At 38.6% G+C, this 19443-nt stretch overlaps 2 protein-coding genes across 3 annotated transcripts in view; both read left to right on the top strand.

Annotated features, from left to right (window-relative positions):
- The first annotated feature begins 57 nt into the window (after window positions 1-57).
- Window positions 58-11809, top strand: PIG-B (phosphatidylinositol glycan anchor biosynthesis class B). Of its 2 annotated transcripts, none has more exons than XM_074098207.1 (10): window positions 58-159; window positions 514-794; window positions 2526-2748; window positions 3626-3773; window positions 4099-4227; window positions 5458-5610; window positions 6406-6507; window positions 7340-7519; window positions 8207-8438; window positions 9038-11809. In XM_074098207.1, exons 2-10 carry the CDS (start codon window positions 522-524, stop codon window positions 9116-9118), a joined length of 1521 nt encoding a protein of 506 aa, XP_073954308.1. In that variant the 5' UTR covers window positions 58-159; window positions 514-521; the 3' UTR covers window positions 9119-11809. The 2 variants fall into 2 exon arrangements, with proteins under 2 accessions (XP_073954308.1, XP_073954309.1); XM_074098208.1 differs by lacking the exon at window positions 58-159 and adding an exon at window positions 192-315.
- A 1884-nt stretch (window positions 11810-13693) lies between these two features.
- LOC141435903 (hemicentin-1-like) overlaps window positions 13694-19443 on the top strand; it is a 48384-nt gene continuing 42634 nt past the window's right edge. The window contains exons 1-7 of the mRNA XM_074098741.1: window positions 13694-13954; window positions 15010-15239; window positions 15984-16106; window positions 16869-16958; window positions 17132-17272; window positions 17722-17887; window positions 18903-19087. Of these exons, the coding sequence (XP_073954842.1) occupies window positions 13720-13954; window positions 15010-15239; window positions 15984-16106; window positions 16869-16958; window positions 17132-17272; window positions 17722-17887; window positions 18903-19087 (1170 nt within the window). The 5' untranslated portion in view covers window positions 13694-13719. The remainder of the gene's footprint in view (window positions 13955-15009; window positions 15240-15983; window positions 16107-16868; window positions 16959-17131; window positions 17273-17721; window positions 17888-18902; window positions 19088-19443) is intronic.

The raw sequence follows: 19443 nt of genomic DNA, 5'->3' as shown, positions 1-19443 counted from the left end.
CACGTGAATTAACGCTTACAGAATTTTACATGCGTCTTATTATCAAAAAGAGACAACCAAAGATTAATTAAAATCGGTAGTTTTGAAAAACCGAAAAGCTTGATATCGCTGTCGCGGTTTCTTACAACACTACTACGCGGCGGCGGGCTTGTTGTTGAGGTTAGTGAGATTTTTACGATATATTGTTTTTCTTTACGAATGTCAACAAATATTAGCTGAATTCTTGTACAAATTAGACTTATAAATATTTACCAACTGTTATTTCAAGACAAATTGACACCATTCATTCATTTTCGTCGTTAATCATAGGGACGCGTTAGTTGACACTTTTTTCGATAAAGTTTGTTGCGCTTGATAAACTCCCAACAGGTTTTAAGGCTTCTAATTGGAATTTGACCTAAATTCTTCTAAACATAAATCTACCACGAATAACACTGATACAGACGTGAATTATATTAAGAATTGAGCACATTTGAATTATCTATTAATAGCATTTTAACCTCTCTCATTTAGGCGGGAGAATGGCACTGCCGTTCAATGCTAAGGGGCTGAGGCCATCGCAAGTGGTGCTAGCTATACTTTTCGTGAGGATCCTGTCTGTGTTCCTGGTGCAAACTTGGTATGTGCCAGATGAGTACTGGCAGACTTTGGAAGTGGCTCATAAGCAAGCCTTCGGTTATGGAGTCCTGACTTGGGAATGGCAGAAGGGAATAAGGAGCTACTTGTATCCGAGTGTTGTGGCAGCATTGTATACCATCCTGAAGTTTACGGGATTGGATTATCCTGAAGCTGTGGTGAGTTCTGTTTGTTTAGGATAAGAATTGATAAGGCAAATATAAATTGCGGTCATGATTAGCAAGCGTTTTAAGGAAAATCAAAGTAGATTCAATCTGATCTAATTTTTCAGTATTTATTTATGATATTTCAGTATTTTCAGTCTTAAAAAACTTTTTATAACTAGGACTTGCAGAGATCCCTTCAGGGATAAGTCCGCCTTTGTACTTAGCACTTTCTTTTTTGTGTAACATTTTTGTATTTCCTTTTTGTACAATAAAGAGTAGGTATAAATAAACACACAAACTTGTAACATTGCATGTTCATTGCAAAATGTCTGATAGTTAATGGAAATATCTGGTTATCATCAGAATGTAACACACAGCAGAAAAAAAAAATATTTATCACATTTCATGTGTGGATACACAATCAAGATGATACTAAAAAGCGAAGAAAGAGAAAGAAAGAAGATATTTATTCACAATCACGAATGTGAAATCACAAAGCACCATATTACTGGCTTTTTAACACCCATCAAAGACTTTACACAGATATAGCCTCATAAGTCCATGTGTTCCTAATAAGTACAAATCAATTTTAAGAATAACTGCCAAATGTACCAAATGTATGTGGTGTACAAACTATTCAACGAAATAAAACTTTAAATTATTTAAAAAAAATCCTAAATCATAAAACTGAGAATCCTAAGTTCTATCATAACTCCTTCACTTGCACGTCAATCCTTCTATGGAACTCTCTTCCCCTAGATGTGAGGAAAGCTAAATCTCTTCCTATTTTCAAAAATCTCGTCAAGGCTCACTTCTTGACACTGCCTTCTTAGCTCTGTCCTCAGTCTTTCTGTGTTTATCTATTTTATTTCCTAATTTCTTATCCTTTTTCTCCCATTACGGCCTTATTGTTAATTTATATTGCTATTTTATGTTAGTAGTTTATGTATTGTATAAGTATTGCATGTATGTATTTATATAGTTGTTTAATTTGTATTTATTTTAATATTATTGATTTTTTGTGTTATTTTCTGTTTCTGTTTCCGCCACCTATTTTTGTAACATATAATTTCTTGTACCCAAATGGTTGTCTAGAAGAGATCGCTTTTAAGCGATAAGACCGCCTATTGTCTACCCTGAATGTAAGTGTTTATATTATAAGTTTTTGTACTGCTTTATGGTGTGCAATAAAGAATATTTGTATTGTATTGTATTGTATTGTAATCCTTGGGTTTGTAGAACTAAAGTTAATGGTAAAAAGTCCAGACTTATGTATGAGGATAAACATTATTTATTATCATTGATAATTATCAGTCCATAATAATTGCAATAATTACCTTGCTAATTATCCCATGCAACCGATGCTTTGCTTTCCATGACAACTAGAATTATTTATTAGTAATTCAAGTTCATTGTATGTATAACTATGCTATATTGATAATCTTTTGGTACTAATAAACTGATTCTGATTTTTTTTCACTTATCAAAAACATTATTCCTGAGACTATGGTCTAACACTACCAAAATCATCATTCCACCACCACCATTCACCATTTCACCATTTCTTTCTTTCATATGGAATATGATAATAATAAATAGTGTTGGTGAATACAATTTTATTATGAGCACCTGTGCATTATATAAATATACTCTGATTACATGCTATGAACAAATGCTACTTTTTACACTAAAAACTGAAAGATGCCCTCGGAAAAAATAATAATGCATAATATCCAATTCCAGGTCTTCCTGCCCCGCATACTCCAAGCCCTGGTCAGCACCGCAGCAGACTACAGCTTCTACAAATGGACGGGTGGACGCAAGTGGTCTCTGTTCCTGATTCTGACATCCTGGTTCTGGTTCTACACATCCGGACGTACACTGCTCCAGAGTGTGGAGACAGCGTTGGTCGCTATAGCTCTGTCAAAGTTCCCGTTTAAGGATGGACGGGATAGCTATTACACAGGTGGGTAGATTTCACTATGTCAATCTTCCTGCATTGTACCCATATTCCACTAAACCTTATGTTTTTTTTATGTAAAAAAAAATTGTAAGAATAAAATGGTGGAAAATCTAGGAATAGCAGGAGAAGTGTTTGATGACTTTGGCAATCAACGCCATCTAACATCACATCATTTTCTCACCCGAATATCGCGCGGTAATTTACAAATGTAGTCTCAGCAATAATTGGCCGATACCAAACCTTCAGTCAAGTTTGGTCAGTCAATTATCAGAAGTTAGGCGCACGCACAGGACGGCAGCGGGTCAGGTCTACGAACTAAGAACGTGACTATATATGAACATACACCGCGATGCCCGCGCTCGACTCGCCCCTCGCTCGCCGTCAATGAGATGTTCATATACAGTCACGTAAATAAACCCGACCTGCACCTAGGGTTGCCAGATGGCCGGGGCATCCGGGATTGTCCCGGAATTACGTGTCTTGTCCCGTGTCCAGGAATTACACTTTAATGTCCCGGATTTCGACTACTAACTATAATACTAGTTTTTTTTTTATAACTTACGAGAGCAGTATTTCCTTCCATATTAAAAATTGAAGCTGTGGTTAACATTGACGGCCTCTAGGTATTCAGAATTCACATGCCTGACAACTGTTTTTGAGGTTCTCCCCTTCCAAAAGACTTGCCAAATGACAAAATCTGGACTCACTTTTTTAAAACAACCAATTTTAATGATTTTGTCAAGAAAATAGTTGGTTTTGTGCTTGTATTGGTATTTACCTACCGATCCAATTCGTAACCCTCGAATTGTCCCGGTAATGAAATGCCTGTATCTGGCAACCCTACCTGCCTGCTTATCACGCCTTAAATCTTTTGTCACAGAGAACAGCACCTGGATCTGGCTAGCCTGCGTCAGCGTGTTCCTGCGGCCCACTTCTGCGGCCCTCTGGGCTGTGCTGTGTGCATACAATATACTGACGACCAATCAGGGACGACTACAGCTGGTCGGCCTCACCATTTTGCCCATCGGGTAAGAAAGGCAAAGCCAAACTTTCTTCTTAGGTAAAAAATACAGCATTCCCGATTCACTGCTGGCTGAGATCCGCTCGGTGCTCCCGACGCGCGTATAGTGCGACCGAGATGGATGGCGGCGAAGATGCTGACACATGAAACGCACCGCATCCTGGGGCGTGCATTGAGGCTAGGCACCAAACAAGCGGCTGCCTGACCTGGACTTGACCTACTGCACACCAATGCGGGCAATGCGCAAAACACTGCTCCCCAATGAATTAAAAATACAAATCTCTACAGAACAAGACTTTTTTTATGTCAATTGGAATGAAATATTGTTTCAGATTGGTGTCTGCTGGTGCTCTGATAGCCCTGGACTCTTACTTCTATGGCAGACTGATCGTGACACCCTGGGAATTTTTCCGGTTCAACATTCTCCATGACGTCGCGTCCTTCTACGGCAAACATCCTTGGTAATTTAACTATCCTCTCGTCTACGGTCTTGATTGGCTGGTAACTTTTATGATGGCTTTTTTTGGAAAATTCTGTGGTGGTTTCTCCTGTCTTCCACACTGCACAGGTGGAGTCTGGCGTTCGAGATTAACAATAAAGAGTGCTGTTACCCACTCTCATAACAGAGTCCTTATTGCCTAAAGTTTTGACGCATACAAAAACTGTCATTTGATTGGGATAGCGATCGTCAGAAACGTTACGCAATACGGTCTCAGGTTCCTTAGTCACTTATTACGACACTCACAGGAAGACATGGGCCCATCCTATTCTAAAACCGGCATAGCAAGGAAAACACTAGGCACTATAATGGAAGGCACCACCCTTCCACTCCTAGGGGCTGTTTCACCATCCATTGATTAGCGTTAACCGACGGTTAAATTGATGCCGTCTCCGTCTATTCGAACAAAACAAATAGAGACGGCATCACACCTAACCGCCAGTTAACACTAATCAATGGATGGCGAAACAGCCCCCTAGTGTGTTAAAAATAAAGTTGTGTTAAATACTTGCGATGTATAGATATCATTTAATAATATTGTAAATCTGATTTAAAAAAATATACCTCGTTGAGTTTGTTGCCGGATTCTTCTCAACAGAGGTTTTTCCGAACCTGTGCTAGATTTTTTTTGACATTCATAAGGCTTTTTATAGCCTAAATTGAATAAAGATATTTTGACTTTGACTTTGAGTGAGGCCATTGACTAGAAAATTTGATGATGATGTGCAGTTTGGATTATAATACAAGTATCAGGGAAAGTAAAATCAACTTAAAAAGCTTTAATATTAAGTATTATAACAAAAAGGTCAAATTTAAATCAGTTTTTAGTTAGTAAGACATTTTTGCGAATTAAATTATGAATCTACTGATATTGTAAATGCGGAAAGTTTGAGAGTATGTAGGTGTGGTTGTTAGTCTTTCACTTCTAAAACTGCGGCGGATTTGTATGAAAATTGATATGGAGATATCTGGAATAACAAATGCAGGCTACTCTGTCCTATTATTGCTATATGATCGGAACGAAATAACAATGTATCAACTTTATAAAAGACATGAAATTTGGCGCGGGTATTTTTCGTGCAATATCAAAGAAATCCACTGTTTTCGGGGATTCAGGATACAAGACAGGATTTTTTGTTTGTTACTCCTTCATGCTGAAATGCTTCATGATAAATGTGGCTTACTTTTCTAGGCACTGGTACTTGACGCAAGGCCTACCCGCGGTGCTGGGCGTGAACCTGGTCCCCGTGCTGTGGGCGGCCTATTCGGTCGCGCGGCGTCCCCGCGACAACAGGACCGGCGTGCTTCTGCTAGCTATGGTCGCCTTGCACCTCGCACTCTACAGGTGAGGACTTCAATATCAGTAACTGGCCGATTATTCGAGCGTTTCAACTGACCCATTTTTCTGGATACTTTTCTGTAAAAATGGCCGAATATTCTGTAAAGTTTTTAGGGTTCCGTAGTCAACTAGGAACTCTTACAGTTTCGCCATGTCTCTCCGTCTGTCTGTCCGCGGGTAAGCTCAGATACCGTTAGTACTAGAAAGCTGTAATTTGACATGAATATACATATCAGTCACGCCGACAAAGTGGTACAATAAAAAAAGTAATAACATTTTTTTAGGGTACCTCCCATAGACGTAAAGTGGGGTGTGTTTTTTTCTCGACTAACCCTATATTGTGGGGTATCGTTGGATAGGTCTTTTAAAACCATTGGGGGGTTGCTAACACAATTTTTGTATGCAGTGATCTGTTTGCGAAATATTCAACTTTAAAGTGCAAATTTTCATTGAAATCGAGCGTCGAGCGAATTTACAAGGAAAATTATAGCGGCTAAGATTGCTTGAGAATTATTAGTAGTTTAAGAGTAAATAGCTGCCTAAGGTATAAAATATACCTAAACTCCAAGTTTCAGTACACAATACGAAATCCTTAGAAAAATATTTGATTTTTTTCGTAATCTCTACGGAACTCTATCCTGGGCGTGTACGACACGCTCTTGGCCGGTTTTTTTTAGTTATCAGGGGTAGAAATGCAGGGACTTTAAAAAATAATCGAAAACGACATCAAAATCTACAGCCAGTTCGTAAAAAATGTGACCAGAAAAAAGTTTCAACGTTTTTTATTCATTTTTATTGCAGCTTCGTCCCTCACAAGGAGTTCAGATTTGTCCTCCCGCTGTTGCCGATCTTGCTGTATTTAGCCCAAGACGTCATCGTACCGTGGAGTAGGAAAGCCAAGAAGTAAGTTCCCATTAGTTTCATATAATATTAAAAACAAAACATTACCTACATTTGACGATTGAAAGGAGAAATTGACTAATTCACTGATTCCGAAAATGTTTGTTATATAACTCAATACCTTAAAAAAATGTCGCTAAATCAATTATTTTTAAACATTTTTATACATGTCGCTCTGATTTGTTATTTTTCTGATCTGATTTAGAAGTCGCCAATCTATTGCGGCTCATATGCGAATTTATACTACGAGCGAAGCGTAGAGCGCGTTTCCACCAAAAATGTGCGACGAGGAATGTGTTGAACCAATAGAAACGTTTAATTTGCCTATCCTCGCACAGCACCGCTCTGGTGGAAACAGCTGAGCGGAAAGAGGCGAGGTAAATTAAGCGTTTCTATTGGTTAATGAAAAACACATTAAGAGCGTTTATACCTGCTGAGCTGGCAACGTTGCATTTTTGCTAGTTTTTCTCGATTATTCCATAAAAATTTAATGAAAATTAATAATGTTGTCTGATAGAACACTTCTTAATATATAAGTTAATGTGTCTACTCCAATAATGTTTATGACCGGTTTTTAAAGAAAATAAAAGTCTATAACGAATAATTATTGGAGTAGACACATTAACTTATATATTAAGACTTATCTATTAGAAAACTTAATTTTCATTCAATTTTTATGGAATAATCAAGAAAACTAACAAAAATGCAACGTTGCCAGCTCAGCAGGAATAAACGCTCTTAACACATCCTCGCACATCTCTGGTTGTAACGCAGCTTTAATCAGTGTCCCTGTGTGTGTATTCTACCAGCTAGTAAACTTTTCTTAAAACCCCAGATGGCAGCTCTACTTGGTGGCGGGCGCCATATTGTTGGGTAACGCGGTGCCAGCGCTGTACTTCGGCACGGTACACCAGAGCGGCACGCTCAAGGTGATGCCGCTGCTAAGAGAAGCCTTGCCCAACAACCGCTCCTCCATTCTCTTCATGATGCCTTGCCACTCCACGCCGCTTTACAGGTCAGTACACGCAAGTTTTTACAAGCTTTTTATTGAATAAGTTTCTTTTGCGAATTAAACAAAAAATTATGGACATATAGCCGGTTAAAGTTCCGTGTAACACCTACGTACACTTTTTGCTAATTAGTGACGTCACGGTCCCCCACTCCCGAATTTTGATGCACTTCATCCTGACAAGAAGGAAAGATACGTGTCCAATCATTTTCTAATACCCTAGCTGGCAGACTAAATAGAATATGTTTATTTTTTACCTAAGAATCTACCCATTTCACTTTGGTACTACGATATACGTTACGGGTTTTACATTATGATATGGTATTTGAATATTTTTTATTTATTTTTGAAATCAAAACTCGCCAATGCGTAGGTACATTGAACGGAAAAACAATTGTAAAGCTACCTTAACATATCGACGGGTCTCTGACTCAACTTCGTATATGAAATTTCAAATTGGAATATCTACTTTTATATATTTAGGGTGTGTAGTAATAAAATTCGAATTTCGTGAAATTTCATATACTAGATTGAGCCATATCCCGTCGATATAATAAAGTTTTAAATGGTTAAAATTCATGATTAGACAGAGATAGAAATATTGTGACATTCAAATTCCATCAGAAGCTCCGAAATGATTTCTGGTTTATAAAACAATTTCAACGAAAATTAATAAACATTGTCACTTATCAGCCACCTCCATGTAAACATCACAACCCGCTACCTCAACTGCGACCCTCCCATCGGCAAGGTCGGCGAGTCCTACGAGGCCGAAGCGTTCTTCCACAACCCGCAGCGTTGGTGGCGTACCGAGTATGCCAGCCGGCAGCCGCCCACCTTTGTGGTGATGTTTGATGTACTCAAGGGCAGGGTGGAGAGCTTGCTCGCCGGGTATCGACAGATTTATGAGTTGCCGCACACGCAGGTACGTAGTCATTGTGGTATTTTTTCTCTTAGCGTCTATTTATGATAAAAATGTAGTCTTGAGAATGAACTCGCAGAGAGTTCAAAACGTGTTAGCATTTTGTGTGGTGTTTGTGATAGTTTTATGTGGAAGAGGAGAGCTGGTTCTGCATGTTAACATTCATTTGTCGCACAGACGTAGCTGTGGTGCACGGTTAGCAGCGGGGAGATAATATCTCTCCACTAATATGGACCTCTGCAAAGTAACGCTTGAATCTCTTGTTACAATACAAAACAAAAAATCTTTATTGAACACTAGAAATCAGTCAAGTTTACTTGATGACAAAATGTAGCATAGACAGGTCTTTGGATTTGATTAAATTAAAAAGTTCACTATTTACTTTGGATATGCGTGTTGACGTGTTTTGTCGCAGACTAAAATCTGCGTTCGAGAATTGAAGTGATTGAATATAGAGGCATGGGCATGGAAGAGAAAGTATGAGTAATTTAACTATATATTTTTTTTTATTTGTGCAATGTCCAACTGATTTTTATTTTGCTGTTGCTACAGTAGAAATAAACCCTGAACAGGTTCACCTACAATCGTGTCCTCTCTTTCAGTTCCCCGAAGGCGAAGTGAGCGAGAAAGTGCTAGTTTTCCAGAAGAATGACAGGCCGAAGCCAACCGACGAGGCTGTTTAACGAAGTCAGCCGTTAGTAAAAACCGTTTCACACGTATCAACTAAATTAACAATAGTGCTTTTATACCGGTTCTACGCCGTTTGCATATTGCATTTTTTAAACTTTTGAAGCAGTGCCAAGAGTGAAAATTAGAATTACAGTAATGTTTAAGATCGACTGTATGGGTGTTCGCCCCATATTAAACTTAAGGGAAATAAAATAGAATCAATAAGGATGCTGTGGAGCTATTGGCGGCTGACACGTGGGCAATTGAACGGAAAAGGCTGTTGTACGTTATTTCCCAATATTTCTAGCAAAGGTATGAAGTTCTAAACCTGCGAATTCTTATGGTAGAGCCAGTTTACCATATACCTGTGACACTTGCATCGAAAGAAAAAAAAAATGATTCGTGAGAACATGACTGTGAATATAAATAAAATTAAATAAAAATGCACATGTCACGAAATGGTCTCAAATCAGCAATCTACCGGTCTTACGAGCGGAGCTGATCTTCCTTTGAAACCATCTGGTCAAAATACATTGAAAAAATAAACATAAAAATAAAACAAACATTGATGGCTTTTATAGAGTGACGTCATCAATGCCTTTTAAGCTACATACTCGAAGGCTGATAAACGGAATGCTATTACTTACTGTCTAACTTAACCTAAACTTTCTAGCAGCCATCTTATATGATAAAGCCCTCAGCTCAGGGAGGCTACTACGAAATTCCAAAATCGAAGTTCGTATCGTACCGTCCCTCTCAGTCTCGTATTAAATAATATAAGGGTCAGCGGGACGGTAAGATGCGAAGTTCGAATTTTGCTCTTCATAGCTACCTTCGTAGTATAGGGCCGAATGTCAAATCCCAAAAGCGGTAGTCGTCAACAGCTCTGCGCTATACCTTTTTATTAGTCTCGAATTTTCACTACATTTGTAGTCTTAATTAATGTATGTATTGTGTACGTGTTGTGTAGTGGTTCTTTTCTGTAATTCAGCCGTTGCCCATGACTATAGAATAAGGGTTTTCTGACTGACTAGAAACAAGTTAGGTGCCATCAGATGTGGCAAATCTACCTTCCCGAATCAGCTTTACCAAAGTCTGCCTTGAGCCTCAATAAAGTGGTCTATACTTTAACCAAGCGGCGCGGCGTATTGCTTTGACATTCATCTACATATAATCGATTTAGGTGCCACATCTTGCGGCAAATAAAATCATGATTGCCTACAAAAAAATTATGTATTATGTTGTGACTAATTGATGGCATTTACTGTCAAGTTCAAATACTGAAGTTACTTAAATAAGACATTTGGAAATTGGTTTTCAGTAAGCAAAAATATAGCCTCTTTGTATGGGACTTCACGTGCCAAATGAACCTTTAGTTTTTGCTCGTTAGTGCATAGAAACAACGTGTACCTATTCACATTCCTTATGGCATAGGTTTTTATCTTTACACTTAAAAGGAGGTCCCAACCTTGATGTTACTATGTGAGATTAAAAACGAAATAAACTTTTTTTGATTTTTTCACTGCACTGGTCATTTTAGATTTTTGGTAGGTATCATTCAGAAAACTCTTACAACGACACGCAAGTACAAATTATGTTTAAATTTACATATTTTATTCACTTGCCAAAGCTAGTAACATTTTATATATTAACAACTAACGTAATGATTATATTAAACAGGAATTGCGTTTGGTTCCGCAGACATGAAGTGTCTATGGATCATCGAACGAAACGCAATGCACTTCGACCACCGAAATAACATGTTGATAATTGATAATATGCATTATTTACAAGATTTTAATAAATTTTATTTGTATAATTTTAATTTGCTTAATATCTATGAATTTATTTGCAATGGAAAATTACATTTATTTTTCTTAATTATGTAGTATAGAATAGACTGGACAATTGCTTTGCTCAAACTATAAAGACAAGTATTTTAAGATCTCAATTACGTTGTCTTGTAAGGTTAGAGTATTTTCTATATGAATAAATGCATTTCTCTCATCGACTTTAAGCAGCAGGTGGTAGAAATGGACTTGCACAAGTTTTCGTTGCCTATTATAAATTATAACACTACTTTAAATGGCACCTAATGTAAAATGGGGTGAGAAGGGATTGCGGGAGGAGTAGGGATAGAAATAATATTTTGTGTTTTCACTTGCTACTTAAGCTTGCTCTAAAAGTAGTTTAGTTATATTTTTAGACATATATCTCCTTTTTTCTGGTAATTTGCTATCATCATTTTTTTAATTTGTTCCTATCCTTTCTGACCCCACTTTGGGGTGAGCTGGGATTTGCCTATATTTTAGTGTTTATTGTTTAAATTATGAAACTGAACGTCAGATAATCATTAAACTAAAATTCATACCACCGGAATATTATTTTTTATCTATAAACATCAACTTGCCACATATCAAAAATATTTTTATCGAGGTTTGAACTTCAATTTTGCCCCTACCCAATTATACCCAATTTTACCCAGTCTTACGGTACTGAAGGTATATTCCGTTTCTACTGCAACTGCTTCCATATTTACATCTAAGGTCTAGGTGCAATGAAAATGTATGTGTTATTTATTAAGAACAAATTTGGAGCAATATGTCTTGATGAATAGTTTGTTATTTCTTAGTGTAAGTTAAAGAAATTGTCTTCTATAGAAATGTGAAGTGTGAATTTTTTAATAAAGATTTTATTTTAAATAATCTCTATGATTAATTGATTACAATATTATTTTATCTATGTAGTATACATATGCACCAGGGTTCCAGGGTCCCCGACAGCGAAGTGATGCTCGTTGAAGTGGCAATGGGCAGGCTATATAGCACGGAGAACGGATGGCCGTTGGGGCTGAAAAGTTCTCAAAGGGAGCCTGCGGATCGGCACGCGAGGCGTAGGACGTCCACCAACGAGATGGACGGATGACCTGGTGGGCTCACGGTGGATGCAGGCCGCTTTCAACCGTAGCAACTGGAGGCTTTGCAGGTGGTAGGACCTTGCGTAAGGTCCGCCCGGATTGCTACCACTATCTTGCTCGCTAATCCTGCCGTGAAGCAGCAGTGTTTGCACTGTTGTGTTTCGGCGTGGAGAGTAAGACAGCCGGTGAAATTACTGGCACGTGAGGTATCCCATCTTAGGCCTCTAGGTTGGCAACGCGTCTGCTATATCCCTGGTGTTGCAGATGTTTATGGGCGGTGGTGATCTCTTATCATCAGGACCCCCACTTGCTCGTTTGCCATCCAGTCGAATAAAAAAAAAGGTTTATGGAGTAGGGCTATAAACTGAAGTATTTTTAACTTAACATTATTAAAACGTAAAACTTTAGACGTGAATTATTGTCGGATTTGCGTCTAACTTCTGAGCGTAATCTAAGAGTAAATAAATGGCAATGAAAAAAATCGTAATTGCGTAGATAACGAAGGAATAGTGATTTCCTTGTCTTATAACCTAGATTGATAGGCCGGTCAAGGGTTATTCAATAACGTTTTATTCCGATTACATTTAAATGATAGAACTGTAACAAAAACGTCGAAAAACTGAAATACTTAAAACAGTGTTGTCAGATACATACAACGTCCTGTTCCAACGTCCAACATACACAGTCCTGTCCTGTGCTCTTATTGTCTAACGTACTTTTCGCCACTTCCTTCTGTCAAAAAGTATAGGATAAGGGTAGAAAGAGACAGTGAATGCGACCGCTACGGCCTACACGTAGACTAAACGGCCTCAGGTGGAACCTTTTCACAATCAATCTCACGATGTTTCGTAAGATGTATTGAATGTCAACATGGCATTTGCAAACGGTATCCAGCAGGGCTACTACGAAACTCGAAGTTCGTGTCGTACAGTCCCTCTGACACTTATACTATTTAATACGAGAGCGAGAGGGACGGTACGATACGAACTTCGAGTTTCGTAGTAGCCCTGCTGGTACGCGATTCAGTTTCTTCGATTGTACCTTAATCTCGTAAGACCTCGGGTACTTTATAAAGTACAAATCAATAGGCTAGACGACTAAAAAAAAACTGTTTAGTCCGTCAGTTAGATAATAAAAAAATATTGTGCACGTATTTTTTCTTTTGTTTGACAAGCAAAAAATGACGAGGATACAGTGCTTAGAAGTTTCGAGTGAAGTCACTATATGGTACGATTTTTACCTAATAGTGACGTCACAAGCCCCCACTCCGGAACTTTGATGATCTATACCTTTGTCGATATTTAATAATTTGATAAACTAAAAAATACGTGTCCTATTTTTTTCCATAATCTAACTGTTGGATCAAATAGAATGATATATTTTTAACCCAGTCGTCATCCCTATTATAAGAATAACTGCCGAATGTACTTTCTATGTGGAGTAGGTAATTTTTTTTCCAATGAAATGAGAACTTTAAAACTGATGATTTCCAAAATCTCAACTGAGAGTTCTTGGCTCGTTCTGTAGAACTCTGTTAGAACTATTTATAGTAAAAAAACGTCATGTGGATAAAAATTGTAGTTTCGTTCAAGTTTAGCTAAATCATGTTTTCGGGCCAAAAGGTTGAACGCAATCTGATAAAAAATCCAGTGCTTTTCTATCCGTACCGCCGAACAGCCGTATTCACACGCTGATATAATGTTTAAAATAGTGCAAATAATTTTAGTGCTTACAAAATTAGCTTTTCTCAATGCTTTAGATTCCAATGAAGTGGGTAATGATAAAAGCAGTTTGGTGTTTGTATTTGATACTACAGGGTCAATGTATAACGACTTGAAGCAGTTAAGGGAAGGAGCTGAGATGATACTAAGGACGGCTTTAGAAGAAAGCGATATTATAGAGGATTTTGTGTTTGTGCCTTTTCATGATCCTGGTGAGTAATGTACTGGTTTTTATAGTTAAAGTTGATTTGCAATATTTTTCGCGAAGATACAATCGTATATGTATAAGTCGTGACGTTTACGGCACGTCACTGCGATTGCGCACCGTTTGTGTATTTTAAGCAGCTGTGTGGAAAGCATGCAAAAAAAATTTGTAACCAAACGGTAATATGGTAATAACGTTACCACTTTTATACCGGTGATAACCTAATCTACAAAAAGTTGGAAAACCCCCGACTTTGTCACTTCAAAGTTCAATATCTCAAAAACGGCTGAACCGATTTTGATGAAGCATGTCTTAGAACCATCGCTAGAAATCCTTATTTCAAATAAAAGAACCGCATTCAAATCGGCCCAACCGTTTAAGAGCTACGGTGCCACAGACAGACACACATAGCGGTCAAACTTATAACACCCCTCTTTTTGCGTCGGGGATTAAAAATTGTTTAAATAACGGCACATCGTTTAACGTTAATTATAATTTAACAGGATTTAACGTTTAATCTGTTTGACAGGGTAACGTTGCCAACTTTTTAACAGTATTCGAAGCCCGGGCCGTATTCCACCACGTTGACATGTGCGACTACTACTTTTATAGCGAGCCTTTGTGTTTCGGCGTGGAGAGTAAGACAGCCGGTGAAATTACTGGCACTTGAGGTATCCCGATCTTAGGCCTCTAGGTTGGCAACGCATCTGCAATCCTCCTGGTGTTGCAGGTGTCTATGGGCGGTGGTGATCTCTTACCATCAGGAGACGTGGGTCTCTTGCTTGTTTTCCATCCAGTCGAATAAAAAAAAAAAAAAAGAGCCACTTTGAAAATACGCGTGAAACTACAAAACACTACAATGGGAGTTTCACGGGATACCCGTAAAAGTAACAAATTTGGAGTTGAAATAAAAAATACAAAAAGACTCCAAAAAACCAATCATAAAACCATTATTGTTTCACCAATTAATTATAATTTTTAGATACAAATAATAGATTATCACTTGACATAATTATGTCACGTTTGTGAAATAGGGGCGCTAAACTGTCGTGTTTCCACCAGCCGTGGGCCCAGCCACAGTGACCCGCGACAAGGCCGTCTTCCAAGCCGCGCTCAACATCATCCGCGTGTATGGCGGCGGCGACTGTCCCGAGAAAAGCCTCACTGGCATCCAGCTGGCCCTCAACGTTAGCCGGCCGAGGTCCTTTGTCTACGTCTTTACCGACGCGACTGCCAATGATCACCGGCTGGTCGGGAGGGTGTTGGATTTGGTGCAGAGAAAAGAGAGTCAGGTGAGGAAATTTAAAGGTACTGAAGACGGGATTAGAGTAAACCTTACACTACTAGTATACCTCAATTTTACGAAAGACGACTGCCGCGAGCGGAGTTTTACTGGCATCTAACTGGACCAGGCAGGGGGGCTACTACGAAATTCGAAAATTGAGGTTCGTATCGTACCGTCTCTCTCACTCTCGTATTAACTAATATTAGCGTCAGCGGGACGGTAGATAAGAAGTTCGAATTTTGCACTTCATAGAATAGAACCTCCTTTTTCTTAATTTTAACACTTGTCGGTGGAGTAATCGCCCAGCTGTCCAGTTTTTCCTTCACCTGGTCAAAATATGTCAATCTTGGTCTTCCTCTGCCTCGTCTTCCTTCTGCTTTTCCTTCCAGCAGGTTTAGAAAGAAATTGTAGTGTCGTATTAAGTGTCTTATCATATTTCCCCTTCTGCAATTTATCCAGTAACATTCTTTTTTCTTCGGCCATGGTAAGAACTTCTTCGTTGGTTTTCCTTTCTGTGCAGCTAATCCTTTCCATTATCCTCCAATTTAATTATTGGGTATCACAATTAAACTACCCAAATACTTGAAATTTGTGACCGGTTCTATTGTTGTTGTTTAGCGTGATTACACTTGCGTGGTCGCTCTTGGCCGGTTTTTTTTTTTAAAGGATACCTGGCATTTGGTAACATTTTTGGCTGCCGTTATATTAGTTCCCTTAAAATGAAAGTGAAAAAATCCCACGTATATTCCAGGTGGTATTCGTGCTGACAGGACACTGCAACGACCTGAAGCGACCCTCGTACCTGGTGTACCAGCAGATAGCGGCCGCCAGCTCGGGACAGGTGTTCAACCTGAACAAAACCAATGTCCATAAGGTAGCCTTTACCCATTAACCATGCTCTGGTAGTTACAAATATGTAAGAATGAGAATAGTTTATTTTTCAAAATTCAGCACGAAACTTAAAACAATAGAACAACAATTTTAGAAAAAATATTGAAGAATTTCATGGCGCTTACGCATTTCGTTCAACGTAGTGTAACAAAGGTGTACGGACGGCAGGACAGTGCACGATGTGAGCGTTCGCATTACGAATTCTAGTCCGTCGTAAATATACATATATCGAAAGAAAGAAAGAAAATATTTAATTGCCAACAGTACAATACAGCACAGATTATATAAAAAGAGTATTAAAAAAATAGGAATATAACTCTGCAAGTAGTGTGTCCTGTGTCTGTACTGCTGTGTAGCTGTCTGTGCTGTGCTGTGTCGATGAGTATATCATCTATTAGCCCGACAGACAGGACAGAAACCATTCGTTTGACACAGGGTCTGTCTTGTCGATGCTTGAATTCGATCAATTTATTACATAGTGTCAGGTTATTGATAACTCATGAACTATTGATAAAAGGGACACGAGATTATAACCCACCCAGGAAATATAAATAAAGCTTACGAGTACCTAGTGAATCGATAAGGATAAGGATAAATATATTAGGTACATTATTGAAACAAGTAAATAGTACACTTCCTTAAAACCAAGTTTTAGATCAATAATATCCAATGTAACTAATTGGTACGACTAGGTTCAGAGAATCACGCCTTTGATACTGAACAATATTTAACTGTTTTTTTACAGGTTTTAGATTTTGTAAAGAGTTCAATTAAAGCAAGAACCGTCAATTTGGGGTCCGCGAGAAATCCTGCTGGGTACAACTACACACAAGGGGTAAGGTATTTAATTAGATTAGATAAAGTACCTAGCCCTATTTAATTTTGTTAGTTGTGTTTACAAAATCCGACAAGTGCAAATCGGAATCATGCACTGAGGGTTAAATAGAGAAATAAAAATTGACAAATATTAAGGTATATGTTCAGAGGCAAACTTGTTTTATTTTCTAGATCCCAGTGGACAGTACTCTGGGGGAGGTGACGGTGTCTGTGTCGGGAACCAAACCCCGGATCCAGGTGTTCAGTCCAACCGGGGAGCAGGTCACTGGTCCGCCGCAATTGGAAACCACCTTGGACTTGGCAGAAATTATGGTATAGGAAGCATTTAATTTATTTATCAAAATACAAGAATTCTTATCGAAGTTAGCATGCGCCCCAGAACCTCCACATATATACATAAGGTAAATAAATACATAAGTTTAAGTATTAAATAATATTGCATCGGATAACTCACGTCTTTAAATCGAGTTTAGCTCGACATGTTTCGGGCTAATTCGTAGCCCTTCTTCCTAGGAGCAACGCGACTCGGCGGCTGCCGCAACAAGCGCACTGCGCGCCACCGCTTTGTTCGCGCGACTACCCGACGACGTTCATATGTTTAAGTATTATGTTAAGATCGATATTCAAAGTACTTCAACGATAACGCTGCGTTTCCACTATACGAGGATATGTTGCGAGGAATGTGTGTGTGGAATGTGGAGATATTAATGCAGGTGATGTACCTCCCCTGATATTTAATGATTTATGGTTTTTTTTTTCAGGTAGTTAAAGTCCTGCAGCCCGAGCCTGGCAACTGGTCCATCACCGTCGGGAGCGCCGCGGAGCACTCCGTCAAAGTGGTCGGTCTGTCCAACCTGACGTTCCACCACGGGTTCTCTGTGCAGAGACCTGCGGCAGCTAAGGAGACGAGCTACAGGCCTTTGCAAGGTATACTAACCTACCCTAACCATCTTAGAAAAAAAAACAACTTAAATTTAAAAAAACTTAGAAAAAAAATTAAAAACTCCAGCATTTTCATTACAAAGCATTTCCAAGTTCTAGCAATTGTGTTTTTGTTTCTTTTCTTTTGTACAATAAAGAGTTTACATACATACATACACACATACGAAGTTCATTATCTCAGAAACAGCAGAATTGATTTTTATCATACTTAACTAAGAACTAGTTTATTGAATCAGGCGTTACTTATTTTAACTAAAAACAATTACTTTGCTCACGATTTTATCTAGATCCCGTGAGAATATCGGAATAAAAAGTAGCCTATGTGTTACTTCAAATGTCCAGCTATGTACATACTAAATTTAATCTAAATTCGTGCAGCCATTTTAGCTTGAAGGAGATTTAAACACACACACACACACACACACACATGCGCGCGAGCGCGCGCGCCCGCACGCGCCCGGTTGTGTACTACCGAAAAATTATCATAGCTAACTTATAATGTTTTTGAAAGACCTATCCAACGATGCGCCACATTATAAGTTGACATGAAAAAAAAAACAACTTAACGTTAAGGGGAAAGAACCTTAATGTTTTTCTCCTACGATTTATATATAACCATTTTGTAACTACCTACGCTGTTTTTATTACAGCTTCCTTTCATTAACAGTTTCTAAGCTAAAACACGGACAGACATGGCGAAAATATAAGGATTATGAAACCTTACCCTACTCTACCCTGCCCTAGTGGATGGGAAGATGCCTCGTGGTCGCAGCCCAATGCGTTAGTCTGACCAGATTCACACCGCTCTTGACTCTACAGTTCACAACGCCTTCCACACCGCCAGAGACAGAAATAGATGGAAAAAGTTCGTGCGAGAGAAAGTGATGTAGAAGGGAGGTCACGACCTTCTTTACTGAGGAATACGACACAAGGAGGAAACCCCCACAAAGGCATCTAACGATATCATTAATCCCTCATCAGTACCCATCATTTGTTCTAGGAGCCTACAACTATATGCTAATATCACTGACAGAAATAGAGAAGAATGTTACGATATCTTTCGCGGAAATACTCACTCTGGACGGAAAGACGTTATTCGAAATACCATTGAAGCAAGTTGATTCTGTCAACAAAGTATATTTGGCTGATGCCTTCTTACCGCCCGACGAGTTCTTCTACATTGCCGTAAGTAGATAGGGTATTTGACAACTCCTGAATTTGCCATATCTTAATATTATTATGAAAATATAGATATACAGACAGTGTTTTGGCCTCAGGCGACCCCAGGGCTGGCACTTACCTCTCGCAAAGATTAGGAATAACAGTTCAGAGAGGTAATGCTGCCAGTGTCTTGGGGTCAATGCCTGGGGCAGAAAATTTGGATGACGTTTTTATTTTGTAACATAGTTTAGTTTATAAATAGTTTTAGTTTTGGATGTTAGATAGTATTTATTGTACACAACTCGTAATTACATACAGTGTTTAGCGAAGAGAAAACTTAAATCGGTTGAAAATTGGATTTATAGTGAGTTTTTGAAAAA

The sequence above is a fragment of the Choristoneura fumiferana genome, chromosome 15, assembly GCF_025370935.1.
Source record: "Choristoneura fumiferana chromosome 15, NRCan_CFum_1, whole genome shotgun sequence".
Taxonomy (NCBI): domain Eukaryota; kingdom Metazoa; phylum Arthropoda; class Insecta; order Lepidoptera; family Tortricidae; genus Choristoneura; species Choristoneura fumiferana.
Note: the sequence above shows the minus strand (reverse complement) of the source record. Positions and strands in the feature narration are given on the sequence as shown.